Below are 14,717 nucleotides of genomic sequence, written 5' to 3'. Positions count from 1 at the left end.
TGGTTCTACTGCTAGGTGTTTTACTTTGATTTATTTATTTACCCCAATTCCAGCTTTGCATTGCTTTAAAGAACATAGCTTTCCCAAGGTCATTCCATTTCTGGAAAGCCATTCTTTACCCTTGGCTCCTCCTCAAACATATTCTAAAATATGTTTGTCGAGATCAAACAATGAGCTCATTTAATGTTTTATTGGACTTACATATTTGTGGTAGTGGCTGTACTGTAGCCTTCCCCACAAACACAATATTTCTCTGTACTTTTAAGGGTCTCGTATAGTACCTTCAGTAGTATGCTATGGTTTTTACATTAAAATATTGCACATCTTTTATATTTATTACTTAGATGCTGGTACTTTTTGTTGGAATTCTAAATAACTTACACACGCCTTTTTTGTTCTCTCCACACTTCTTTTTTTGGCTAGCGAACAGAAATGCAATTTAATTTCCAACATTGATTTTGTATCCAATAGGCTTATTGTTGAATACTCATGAGTTCTGATTACTTATGTGAATTTCTTTTAGATTTTTTATGTATAAATTAGATTTCAAACAGTAGTAGTTTCATTACTTTCTTAACAATCTCTGCAATTTTATTGCTTTTTCTTAACTTTTTACACAGTCCAAGACCTCCTCCATAATGTTGAATAAAATGTATAATAGCAGTTATGTTTATCTTATTCTTGATTTTAAAAAGAATATTTAGGTAGGATGTTTGCTTTAAGTTTGAAGTTAATATGTACTATCAGATTCATTCCTAGTTTGCTGACAGTTTTTTAGAAGTTTTATGTACCTAGTTCAGTGATCATATTGTTTTATTTCTTTAAATTCTTAATATAGTACATTATTTCCACAGATCTTTCTAGAATTTAACTATCCTAACATTTCCAATATAAACTCTAAGTAGCTATTATGTATTAATTTTTATATATTTAGTCAGGATTTTTAAAAATATTATTCTTTAGTCAGATGTGTATATTATTTCATTCGCATACACTGTCTCCTTAACACTGTTTTCTCTACCTTCCAGATTTTTGCCAAACTGGTAAAAATAACAATTAGACAGTTTTAATTAACATTTGTGCTATTATGAGTGAGGCTGTGTCGATTCATGTTTACCAACCTGATTGGTGTAAAAGTAATTAAGCAGTTTTGATGTGCATTTCTGTTCTTATAAGTGACATTAAAAAATATCTAAGAGACACTTTTAGTTCCTTCATTATTCCCTTTCTTATTCATTTTTATTTTTATTTCATTGACTGTGAACTGTTTTTCATACCCTTCAACATATCTTCCGTTTATTTAACTTTCATTTGTACAGAATTTCTTTACATATTAAGGGGATTAGCTATTTAACAATAATCTGAGTTAACATATGCTTTCATTGTGGTTTTTTTGAGTTTTTGTAATTGTTATTATTATTCTTTACTATATACTTTCCCTTTTTTTGGTCTTTTATAGACAGAGTCTTGCTATACAATTTAGTCTGGCCCTGAGCTACTTTGTAGCCCAGGCTGGTCTCAAACTCAAAACAATCCTCCTGCCTCAGCCTCCTGAGTGCTGGGATTACAGGCATGTGCCACCATGCCCGGCTTATCATATACTTTCACCATGACATTTTTCTTTATTTTCATGTTGCTAAATTTATCCATTTTTTGATTGAATTTATCTTTTAAAAAGTAGATTGAGTTATAATTAAAAAGTTTTTCCCACTCAAAGATTATATGAGTATTTCCTTCATGTATTTCCTACCACTTCATTTTTTTTAAATAGTTAAATCAATGATTCATTTGACCTTTAGCCTGGGGTACAATCTAAGATAAGGAACCAACCACAGTTTTTTAGATCCTAGTTTTATTAACATATACATTGTGTAGTTAAACAGTTCAATCTTTTCTACAGCAACTTAAGGTAGCATGTATCATATACAGTACTAAATTCCATTAAGCTATCCCACTTTCTTCCTCTCTTATAGAAACTGCCTGTTCTTCTTAAATATATGAATTTATATACATGTTTGTGGCCCTGTTCATTCAGTCTTATAAATAAACATGTTTTATATCTCTTGCTAAATATTGATCTCCTTAGTGATACAATTTTCACAGAGCCGGCAAAGTGGTTAAAAATAAATGCTTAAGCAAAAGAAGGAAAGATCATTGCAATGCTACTAACAGCCTGTATCGGGCCCAAAAGCCATCCTACACCCGATTCCATTCATTAATGTATGCATTCCCTTGTCCTGGGCTAGGTGTATTAATGGTGTCCATTCAATTTCACCAGCAAGTGATTTGGAACACAGTGCAAAAGCCAAGAGACCTGTGTCCCAAGCCAGAATCACCTCCCATGTCTGATTGCATCATTTAGCAAGATGTCAAAGCTGCCCATCTGTGCTCCATTTATTCCCAGCAGAGATCCCAGACCTCTACTCAGATGATGAAGTTGAAAGCATCATAAGCAATGTGAGGAATGAAGTCAAGAGCCAAGGTCTGGTTGACAACAGGGAGAACTGCTGGAAGTTTTTTACAGATCGTGTCCGACGACACCTGAAGGTAAAGGAGGATTTCCTGCCTGGAGTAGGCACAGACCAGAAATGCTCATGGGAACCTCTACTGGCAGTTTGGGGCCAGCTATTCTGTCTTCACAGTAGGAGGGGAGGGTGCTCACCCTTCTCAGGCTGAGCACCCCTGCAAGAGGCCCTCCACACCTGCTTTATTATTGGTTCCCCTCTTGCATTATGCACCTCAGGGTTCTGCACCCGATGCTAAGAAAACTGGCCAGTATGTGTTGATTTTATCTTTGTTGGAGAGGCTGCTTGAGTTTCTGGGAAATCAAGAAACCAAAGCTATGTCTGGCCCTCTGCAAATATTTCTCTGATACCTTTTCGATTCTCCCCCCACCCCACTTCTGATTTCTCAGGTGACTCTCTGTTTCTCCCCTGTGGGGAACAAGCTAAGGGTCCGGAGCAGGAAGTTCCCAGCCATTCTGAACTGCACAGCCATCGACTGGTTCCATGAGTGGCCTCAGCAGGCACTGGAGTCTGTCAGCCTTCGTTTCCTGCAAAACACAGGCAGCATTGAGGTGAGGGGGAAAGAGGCCTCCTCAGTGTCCTCCTCACCTCAGGGTGCAAAGAATTTCGTGTCTACATGTTGGGGTTAAAGTACAGGCTTGGACGGAGCCATGGAAACATAACTTCCCACTCAGTGAAGGAAAGAATGGGATGGATAGTCACCTTCAACCTCAGTCACATGCTCTTATATTTCCTGTTTTTTTTTTTTTTAACTCCAGCCTACAGTAAAGCAATCAATTAGCAAGTTCATGGCCTTTGTCCACACAAGTGTCAACCAAACATCCCAGTCTTATCTGAGCAACGAGCAGCACTACAACTATACAACTCCCAAATCCTTCCTAGAGTTCATCAGACTCTACCAGAGCCTTTTGTGCAGAAATGAAAAAGAGCTCAAGTCCAAAACAGAGCGGCTTGAGAATGGGCTGCTGAAGCTGCACAGCACCTCTGCCCAGGTGAGCCATGTCCTGCTCTCTTACCGTCAGTGGATTTGGAGGGGTAGCGGCAGCCCCAAACCAGTGCATTACAGACATCCCAGTCTAGAGCTGAAAAGCCACTTATGGTTTTCCAGGGGCCCCATAGAAGCAGGAACAGGACCCAAAGTTTAGTGAGCTTCCTTAGCAAAGGAGCGTATCCTTAGCTCCAGGTCTGGTTTGCTCCCTCTCATGGATGCTAGAGACCTCTTCTTGCTTCCTCTTTGCAATCTTTTCTTCTTCCTCTGCAAGTCTCTTCCAATCTATTGTAGTATACTGGGTTGCTAATACAAAATACGTGAGGTAAGGTATTTTATAAAGAAAAGAGACATATTTCACACACAATTCTGGAGGTTCCAGAGCATGGTGCACTATCTACTTGACTCAAATGAGGGCCTCAGGAAGGATGATGGGGGCACATGCAGAAAAGGAATCCAGTGCATGCAGAAGAGGGATTCAGAGGTGGGATTCAGGGCCCTGAATCCCAAAGGGATTCTCTTGGGAACTAATCCAGTCCTGTGAGATGAGACCCACTCCTGAGGAACAGCATTAATCCATTCATGAGTGTGGAGCTGCTGTGACCTAATTACTATCCACTAGGCTGCCTCTCTTTTTATATGGTATGGTTATGTTTTCTTTTATTTTTATTTTTTATTTCTTGCATGCAATCATTCTGGATTTTTAAAAATTTTTATTAGTACATGTTTCCCATACATAATGATCACATTCATCATAAGGAATTTGTACTTATATCTTAATTCTTTTTTTCCCATTCCCCTCCCTTCAACCCTTCAGCCTCCCCCCATTTACAAAAGCTTTGTTTCCATTTTTTCTTCCATTCTCTCTTTTTTCACACCCTTTTCCTTCCTTCCTTTCTTCATCCCCCTTGTTCCCCTTCCCATTTGAACACTTTCTTCCTACTTCCCAATATCCATCCTCCACCTTCCTCCTGATTTATTTATCCTTTGGGTTTCCCACACAAGAGAAACAGAGCAATACTTAAACTTGTGTTTCTAATTTATTTCACTTAAAATTATTATCTCAAGGGGCATCCATTTACCTAAAACTGTCTCAAGTTTATCCTTCTTTGTGGCAAAGTAGTATCCCATTGTATATAAGGCCCACATTTTCTTAACAATTTATCCATCGATAGGCATATGCACTGTTTCCAATATTTAGCTATTATAAGTTGTGCCACTTTATATATACCTAGACGATATCTAGAAGGGGAATAACTAGGTCAAATGGAACTTCTATTTTTAGTTTGTTGAAGCCTGTCCATGCTGATTTCTATAGTGGTTGTAACAATTTATACTCCCACCAACAATGGTTGATTTCTTGATGACAGTCATTCTTTCTAGAGTGAGATGTAGTATTGGTGTTGTTTTAATTTGCATTTCATGAATGACCAGAACATTTTCATATATTCATTTACTGTTTGTACTTCTTTATCTGAAAAGTGTCCATTCATTTCAGATGCCCATTTTTAGATTAGGTCTTTAAATTTGGGGGTCTGATTTTTTGAGTTCTTTGAATAGTCCAGATATTGACCCTTTGTCCGAGGAGTAGCTGGTAAAAGTTTTTTCCCATTCTGTGGATTGTCTCTTCAAAGCACAGTGGCAAAAAATAATAATAATAATAAATAAAGGGAACAGAATAGAAGATTCAGAAGTAACTCCAAGCATACTTGGTTACCTTATCATTGACAAAGAGGCCAAACAACCTCACTGGAAGAAAGATAGCCTGTTTAATAAATGATGCTGGGAAAACTGGCTTTCCACATGCCAAAGATTAAAACTAGATCCATATCTCTCACCATACACTAAACTAAAATTGGAATGGATCAAAGATATAAATATTAAAACAGAAGTAATCTGCTGGAAGATAGAATAGATAAAATTCTTGAAGACACAGGTGTAGGCAAGGATTTTAATAACAAAACCCCAATCACACAGGAAATACTAAAAAGAATCAACAACTGGGATCACATCAAATTAAAAAGCTTTTGTATAGCAAAAGAAAACACTAACAGAGTGATGAGGTTCCATCTCAAAGCTTCCACCCACTCAACTGGGGACCAAGCTTCCCTTTGTATGAATTTGGGGGGGACAAACCATGTCCACTATCTGCACCTTCACCCTCAAAACCAAAGAAAATGAATGGTGCATGTAACACTTTGCTTTTGTCTTACTGTATTATCTGTCAAAGAGCCATTGAAATCTCATTTCTCAAGCAAACCTTTGTCTAATTTCATGAGTTTCTTTCAATGTGCTTCCTCTAGCTTTTCCTTGCAGTTTGTCACCTGCAACCACTTGACAGAACCCATGCTACCTACAGTGCCAGACAACGTCCTCTGAGCTTCTTCTAGGTCTGATGATGGCCCCATTTTAACTTGTGACCCTTCAGCCCTCTCACTCCCCTCACTCTACTCTACTTCAACATTTTCTCGTAACTTCATCTAACATAATTTATAATTCACTTGTTATGTGTATTGTTGTCTATATCTAGCCACTGGCTACAAGCTCTACAAGGACAGAGAACCTTGTCTGTTTTCTCTACTGATGTATCCCAAGTACCTGAAAGAGTGCCCGAACAGAGTGCACACTTATTCAACGTTTCTTGAATGAATCATGAAAGAATGGCATTCTGCTCAGTTTCCCTGACTATCATCTGGCAGCGCTGTCTTTGCGTATTGTTCATCCTTCTCCTCTTCCATCCCATAGCACTGTACCCTGCAGTCCCCGGGTAGTATCTGTAGTTCTCCCCAGTCCCACAGCTAGTGCACATCTCTGTGTCTTCATCAGTCTTCACCTTATCAGCTTATCACTGTCAAGAGCTAAACGCTTTCCTAATCCCCTGGAAGCCCTTTGTAAAAACTAAATAAAGATGTATTTCTGCTAGCTTTCTGTTGCTATGACAAAACATCTGAGAAAATCAATTTAAAGGAAGAAAGATTTATTTTGATTCAGGGCAGCAGAGATCACTCAGTTCCATTGTTACTGGGCCTATGGTGAGGCAGAACATCATGATAGAGAGTGTGTGATGGACAAAATCTGTTCACCTCATTGAAACAGGGAGGAGGAAAGGAGGGAAAGGGAGAGGGAGAAAGAGAAAGTAGTAGGGGAAGACAGGGACAGAATATAACCTTGAAGGGCCCAGCCCAAGGACCTCTTTCTAGGCGGCACCTGCTAAGATTTCCACCACCTCTCAATGGCCCCTTAAACTGAGTCCATTAATCTATTAACCCATTGATGAGACAGAAATATCATGATTCAGTCACTGTCCAAAGACCCCAACTCTGTATACTGCTTCATTGTGCACCAAACCTGAAACATGTGAGCTTTTGGGAGACGTTTCAGGTCTGAAGCAAAAGAGCATTTTATGTCTCTTCTCCTACATATATCATGCTATGCTGTTATCAGTCCATCAAGGGAAAAGACTAAGATTCATTTATCTGTGGATATTTGAGCTGATTACGGGTGGATAGACAAATCAACCAATAAAGTATTTCAAAATCACACACAAGCACAGAGTAGGGGGGGAGAATGACTTTTGGCAATACTGTATGTAATATGATATATATTTTATAAATATCTATTGATCTATTGATGGTAATAATGATGATTTTCCTGATAACTAATGGCATTTGGGTCTCCTGACTGTGGTATAAACTCTTTGTCTGCAACTGTTTCTTTGGTAGAAAAAAATTGAACTACAACTCTGCCATCACAAGTGTGGTATAAGGGTAATAACTGGAAAAATATTGTTATCAGAATGTTGCTACCTGACTCTGACAGTTCTCAATGCTTATAGTCAGTGGGAACAGGCTAAATGAGTCTCTCATATCTAGCTTAGAAAACAGATTTACTTAGCAATACTAGTTGTATTAGAAGAATCATTACAGTAACAGTGACAAAATTAATAATTGTATAATAATCAGAAGTTCATCACATTAGACTTATTATTTTATATGTAGAGCTGCTCACAAAGGTAACCCTGTTTTTCTATAACTGAATTCAACTTAGTTCTGCATCCATCTTATTCATTTAAAGATCTTAAATCTTAATCTTCCATATCAGAACGATTTAGTTTTTCAGACACTCTACTTTGGATATGTTTGGGTGTGTTCCCAAGGGCTCATGTGCTGGAGAACTTGTTCCCATTCTTGTGGTGTTGAGGTGGTAGAAACTTTAGAGTTGGGTCTAATACAAGGTGTTGTGGTCAGAGAGGAGTGGCAACTTGATTGGCTTTTGAAACCTGTTATGGGATTGGTGGAACTTATGTCTGGGTGTGGGTGAGTGGGTCGTGGTGATATAGCCTTGGGGTCTATGTCTAGTCCTTTGGTTCTTCCTCTCTGACACCATTCCTCTGCTCTGTTTCCTGGCCACCATTCTCTAAAGAGCTTTGCTGTGCTGTGCCCTTTTGCCATGACATTCTTACCTTAGAGACAGCCAACCATGGACTGAATCCCCTGAAACCATGAGAGAAATTAAACCTTCTTCTTTTAAGTTGTGAGTCTCAGCATTGTGCCCTAGTGATGAGAAAACTGACTAATACATGAGGTAATTAGTTCATGAGGGCACCTACCTTGGAAAGGGTTGATTGTCTCTCAGAGATTAGTTCTTGCAAGAATAGGTTATTATAAAGAGACGCCACTGCAACCAGTTCCCTGTCCACCTTTGGGCCATGAGGTGATACAGCCAGGATACTGGTGCCATGGCATCAACCACCAGATCATGAGTCAAACAAACCTCTTCAATTTATAAGTTACCCAGCCTCCAGTATTTTCTTAGAGCATTAGAACAAGTTAAAAATTTAGTTTTGGGAAGGTATTCAGTTCAGAGTTTAAACTCTGCCTCAGGAATATTTTCTCTAAAGGGTCTTTTCCCCTTCTCTTTTCCATGATAGTGTGGGATTTCAGGAGGCAGCTATTTAACAATGTGCTGTGGTCTTCTGGTATTCATTGGTTCTAATGTAAGGAGACTGGTTTTACTGGGTCCTTAGGTGGCATCTACTGTCTGCATCAACTTCAGGTAATGTCCTCATAGTTGGTGCAGACTGTGTCCTTTCTCTTGGCATGGTCAAGGCCCCCAACATAGCTTGGGTTTCTCTTCATGTCTCCCTGGCACTGTGTGGAGGTCGCTACTACCTTCACTCCTGCACTAACTCAAGTGTGTGCATGAGACAGAGGACCTGTTGGATTGAAGAGAGGTTTCACCAAAGGCCTAAATCCAGAAGTCTGTCATTTTAAAAATTAATTTTACTTTCTGACTGATACACATTTGTACATATTTTGAGGTATAATGTAGCTTTGCTTCGACAAAGTAAGAAAGCAAAATGAAAAGAGATTAATTGGCTTGTACAGCTAAAGTCAGAGATATTGCTAAGTTCAGGTGCAGCTAGAGCCAGACTCTCAATGGTGTCCTGCACATCGCAGTTTCCTCCCTTCTTCACACCTGCTCTCATCCCCATTGGACGCATGTTCAGGCAAGTGACTTCCAAGGCATGAGACAACCTCAGGCGTAAATTTGGTCTGCTCTGCGTTCCCAGTATGGCAAGCAGTGCTATTTGCAAGTGTTTTCAGCCAAGCTCCAGGTGAATGATCATGGGTTCTCATTGCCCTCTTTGAGCCACTGTCCAGAGCTGATCAACCTCTGTGACTTCGATCCTCTCACTGGCTAAACGAAGATCAAATGACAACTGGAATCAGCTCCATCGAAACTATCGGACTTAGGAAAGGAACATTTGTCAAAGAAAAATCATACTATGTTACCAGAATAAGGATGAAATTCTTATTCGACATGCAAACATAACAGATATAGAAAGAAAACATCTGTATCTAAGAGGAAAGATTCCTTAAAATACAAATTCGTATAAGAAAGTATTAGGTTACTATATAAATACAGAGTGAGAAAGATATCTCTAGATCTCCAACCCTCAGTGTTGTATTTACCACTGCCGATCACCCCAGGCTTCCTCTTCTTCTCTGGAAACTAGTTCTGTGGTTACATCCTTCACCAAACACCTAGAGCTGCTGACAGAAAAAGAGTTTCCAAGCATGGACAATACAAGAAAAACAAACTCAACATGCCCCACCCTCAAACGAAAACCTCCCTGGGTACAGTGGTGCACTGCTGTAATCCCCACTACTCAGGGGGCTGAGGCAAGAGGATCACAAGTTCGAGACCAGCCTGAGCAACATAGTGGAACACTATCTCTATCTCTAAATAAATAAATAAAATATGTTTTTAGTGCCTCTGATTCTTTCTCAGAATCACTACCATCCCTCCAACATCACAAAGTGTCTGGAGCTCTGGGGAATAGGCCATCAGAAGCCCAACTTCTCTCTGTCTAATATTATGTATTTGGTCTTTGAAGAAGGAAGGGCTACCCAGCACCCCTGTGCTGTCACCGTTCTGGATTGTCATTTCCCCATTTTCTACACATGGTCACAATTCATGGGACCAGTGCAACTGCCCTTGGGGGTGTCTACTGTGTTTATGGCACTCTGCCTCTTAGTCTTCCTGCCCCAGTTTTCTAAACAGGGAGTGATCCAAAGGGAGGTGCAAATGATGTTTTGAAAAAGAGAAAAAGGAGAAAAGAAAAATTCAAAGCAACCTATTCCAATTTCCTGTGCTTTTGCAGAAGAATCAGAATGAACCTGAGTTCTGCTTTCTTTGCAGTTTGGTGGGGAGTGGCCTAATTCTAATTGGCAGGACCCTCTTTCACTCCATGTCACAGTTTAAGGACTATTAAGTTCTTATTCACGGGGCAGGGAATTATTTACCTTAGGCCTGAGGTCACAAAAGTATCTGCAATCAACAAAACAAAACAAAACAACAACAACTACAAAAACCTCACTTCAATTTTCTCAAATCTCCCAAGATTTGAAAAGGAACAAAAAGTTACTGGTGTGTTTGCTGACTGGAGTGATTATGCGGCTCAATCATTTTGATTTACAATTGCATCTTTGTCCTTGTAGAAATAACTCTCTGCAGCTGAACAACGGGAGATGGAAACGGATTAACCTCCCAACATGTGAATATAAGATGCGTTCTAGGGAGCAGGCCTCTATTTGAGGTTAACACAAAGTCTCCAGCTTCCATGAATACCCAAAATTAAAGAGCATTCTTTCCCCCCCTTTCCTTTTCTTTTCTTTTGATCTGCCATGAAAGAGGAATTATCAGCAGCGTCTAAGCCTCAGTTTTATTTTTCCCCTTGTGCATTTTGCATCATAAAGCATTTGAATGTGTCTGACGTGTTCCAGGAGCTCTGAAGAAATCTTTGGTTGTTGTGTGCAATAGACTGCAGAAAAAGAAGAAGCGAGCGGTCATTCTGGAATGTAAAGTTTATGGACCGTACTGCAAAGACAAATGGCTTTTTTACTTTCCAAAAATAAATAAGTCTGTGTTCTCCCTTTGCATCGGAAAAGACTATTACATTGGCCCAGTGATTATCAAACCTAGACAGGCATCAGAATCAAGCAGAGGGTCTGTGAAAACACAGATTGCCAGGCCCACCTCCAGAGATGCTGACTCAGTAGGTCCGGAATGGGACCTGCGAGTTTGTATATCTAACATGTTCCTAGATGATGCTGATGCAACTGGTCCAGCAATCACATTCTGCAAAAAACCACACTCTGCTGATCTGAATGTAAATAGCAAACCATTCCTCTCTTCCCAGCTCATGAGACAAGTAGTTCCCCGGCACTGGTAGTTCTACCATTTCATTAGGTCTCCAAACAATGTTTGTCTTCAGAGCTGAATGGGAAATCCAGCAGGCCTGGACCATCAGGATGCTTGCTGGACCATTCTAACCTGGTTGTCCATTTCTATTATGGATTGTAGGAGTAAATGAAGCCCAACCAAATGGGAATCATCAGTGGCTATTTAGTCAGAACTTGTCACTGTGTTTAGCGGAGACCCAAATCAGGCAAAGAAGTGGGAAAGCTTGACCATGAAGAAGGAGAAGGCTCAGCCCTGCCTTAACTGGAGGATGTTGGACAGGGAAGCTGGAGGCAGGCTGACTTGAAATGAGTATCCTGTGTGACTGGTTAGGAGGACATGTTTGACTTTCTTTGCTCCTAAATTGGAAGAGAGACCAAAAAAGTAAAGAACTTCTCCATTATTAATCAAGTCAAACATTTGGGGCCAATTGCTATAAGGTTTGTTGTTTGTTTTCCTGGACTGTTACAAAAGTAGTCTGACTTCCTACAAGTCTGACTTCCTGGGCCAGATCCCTGAGAGTAGTTGTTATAGGTTAGGGGTTGGTTTCCTAGACAGGTTGTTGCAGGAAGTAGATCATCAATTATTCCTACTTGGTATACAATATGGCAGTTGTCTGTTTGTATATTTGTCTTATAGACCACACAGTAGACATTCACTTTTTATAAATCCTTGGTACATTCCACACTGGCCAATTTTAACTAAAAAAATGACTGATCTTTATTAAAGGCCTACTGTATGCAAAGTATTATGTTAGGCACATGACATCTTTTATGACATAGCACCAGTGTCAGTAAGACTAAATCATTTGGACACCAAAGAAATAGTTCAGGGAACATGGTGTTATAATGTTCCACCATACTTCTTTGGGACAGAGAAGGCATCCAGCAGTCCTTTCCTTTCCTGGGTCAGGGAGCTTGGTCCTATCTGAGTATGTAGCACTGCCCATTTGCCACAGGAGTTGGCTTCCAGAGCTGGGTCCTCAGGCTAGTGCACCCATTCTGTTTGGTCACTACTCTGCTAAAGTCCTGTGCTTCTCTCTGATGCAGGTGGATGATCTGAAAGCCAAGCTGGCCACCCAGGAGGTAGAGCTGAAGCAGAAGAATGAAGCTGCAGACAAACTGATTCAGGTGGTAGGTGTGGAGACTGAGAAGGTGAGCAGGGAGAAAGCCACTGCAGATGAAGAGGAGCAGAAGGTGGCCCTGATCATGCTGGAAGTGAAGCAGAAGCAGAAGGACTGTGAGGAAGACCTGGCTAAAGCAGAGCCAGCTCTCACAGCAGCCCAGGAAGCTCTCAACACCCTCAACAAGGTAGGAGGGTGGTTTTCCAAGCCTACCTCTCTCTTAGCAGTATTGAAATGTACGGTGCTCACTTATTAGCTATGTTCACCATGCTGTGAAATAGCTCTCAACAAAATCAAATATATTCTTCCTGAAGTTTGACTTTAATCTCCTCATATCCCATCCCATCCTCTAGAAGCCCCTGCTCTCCTTTCTCCTTCTGTGAACTCAACTGTACTAGATTCCACAGATAAATGAGATCGTGTGGTATCTGCCTTTCTATGTTCAGCTTACTTCACGTAACCTAATATTCTCTAGATCTAGCCATGTTGTTACAATAACAGAATTTCTTTCTTTTTAAGGCTGGATAGTGGTCTGTGTGTATGTATGCATATGTATGTGCCAAATTATATATGTAATAACATTATGATATATTGTAATATCATATATGGTGTGATATATGTATATCACATTATATATATAATAATGTGAGTGGCACTACAATGACCATGGGAGTGCATGCTCCCATACTTTGACATACCGATTTCAAATCTTTCAGGTAAATACCCAGAAGTAGGATCATTTGATCATATGATAATCTATCTTTATTTTTTTGAGCAGTTTTGATGTTGTTTTTCATAATGTCTGTGCTAGTGTACCTTCCCAGTTTTTCATAATGTCTGTGCTAGTGTACCTTCCCACCAACAGTGTGCATGTCCTCCCCAAAGCACTTTCATCTTTTTCTATATTAGCTCTTCTAACAGGTGTAAGTAATACTGCACTGTGGTTTTCACTTTTATCTCCCTAATCACTAGCAGTGTTCAGTTTTTCATGTGTGTGTTGGCCATTGATATGTCTTCTTTTGGGAAATGTCTATTCAACTCCCTTGCACATTTTTTGAATTTTTTCTTTCTATAGGCTTGAGTTGCTTATATATTTTAAATATTAATTCATCATATGTGTAGATTGTATGTATTTTCTCCCAACCTATACATTGTCTGTGTACCCTGTTGTTTCTTGTGTTAAGCAGAAACTTTTGCTTTGGATGAAACTTTTTATTTTGATGTAACACTATTTGTCTATTTCTGCTTTTGTTGCCTGTGTTTGGTGATCAAATCTAAAAACTTATTGTCCAGCCCAAGTTTGTGTAGTTCTTTCCTCCATATGTTCTTCTAGTAATTTTACAGTTTCTGGTTTTATACTTAAGTCTGTCATTCATTTGGAGCTGATTTTTGAATACAGAATGAGATATGAGTCCAATTTTATTCTTTTACATATGAGTACCCAATTTCCAGTGCCACCCATTGAAGACTGTTCTTTTCTCATTGTGTATTCTTGCCACCTTTGTCACAAGCCAGTTGGTTGTAGATTGGTAGGTTCATTTTTGTGCACTTTATTATGTTCTGTTGGCCACTGTGTCTATTTATATACCAGTATCACATTGTTTTAATCACTATAACTTTATAGAATAGTTTGAAATAAAGTAGTGTGATGGCTCAAGCTTTGTTCTTTGTGTTTTGATTGCCTTGACTATTTGGGATATTTTGTGAGTCCATATGAATTTTAGAATTGGATTTTCTATATCCATGAAAAATGACATTGGAATGTCAAAGAGGATTGCACTGAGCTGTCTATCACCTTGGTAGTGTGGGTGTCTTACCAATATTAAATTCTTTCAATTCCTGATCACAGGTTTCCACTCATTTGTGTCTTCAGTTTCCTTCCTTAAGATTTTTAGAGTTTTAAGTATAGAGGTCATTCATCTCCTTGGTTGAATTTATTCCTAAGTGTTTTGGCCTTTTGTAGCCTCCTTTCTTATTATGAAAATTTTGTATCTTTCTTTCATCTTATTGCTCTTCAAAAGACTTCCAATACTATGTTGAACAGAAATGGCAAGAGTAAACATCCTTTCCTTGTGACTAATCTTAGAAGAAAGGAATCCAATTTTTCACCACGGGGTACAATGTTAGTGGTAGGCCTATTTTACAAGTATATGCCTTCATTATGTTGAAGTATGTTCTTTATGTACTAATTTGTTGAGTGCTTTTATGATGAAAGAATGCTGAATTTTGTCAAATATTTTCTCTGTATCTAATGAAATGATCATATGAATTTTGTGCTTCTTTCTGTGAATGTGGTATGTCACACTTACTGATTTGTAAACACTGAACTATACTT

At 39.3% G+C, this 14,717-nt stretch overlaps 1 protein-coding gene across 6 annotated transcripts in view; it reads left to right on the top strand.

Annotated features, from left to right (window-relative positions):
- The window catches only part of Dnah9 (dynein, axonemal, heavy chain 9), a 319,645-nt gene that overhangs the window by 196,856 nt on the left and 108,072 nt on the right, over positions 1-14,717 (top strand). For 5 of the 6 annotated variants that reach the window (XM_013522070.1, XM_013522071.1, XM_005399353.1 and 2 more), the window contains 4 exons: positions 2,405-2,547; positions 2,915-3,076; positions 3,284-3,517; positions 12,309-12,569. In XM_013522070.1, the coding sequence (XP_013377524.1) occupies positions 2,405-2,547; positions 2,915-3,076; positions 3,284-3,517; positions 12,309-12,569 (800 nt within the window). The remainder of the gene's footprint in view (positions 1-2,404; positions 2,548-2,914; positions 3,077-3,283; positions 3,518-12,308; positions 12,570-14,717) is intronic. The other variant, XM_005399351.1, reaches the window with a different exon arrangement.

Source organism: Chinchilla lanigera, unplaced genomic scaffold (assembly GCF_000276665.1).
Source record: "Chinchilla lanigera isolate Chin_1 unplaced genomic scaffold, ChiLan1.0 scaffold00066, whole genome shotgun sequence".
Lineage (NCBI taxonomy): Eukaryota > Metazoa > Chordata > Mammalia > Rodentia > Chinchillidae > Chinchilla > Chinchilla lanigera.
The sequence above is the reverse complement of the archived record's forward strand: the minus strand, read 5'-3'. Positions and strand labels throughout refer to the sequence as shown.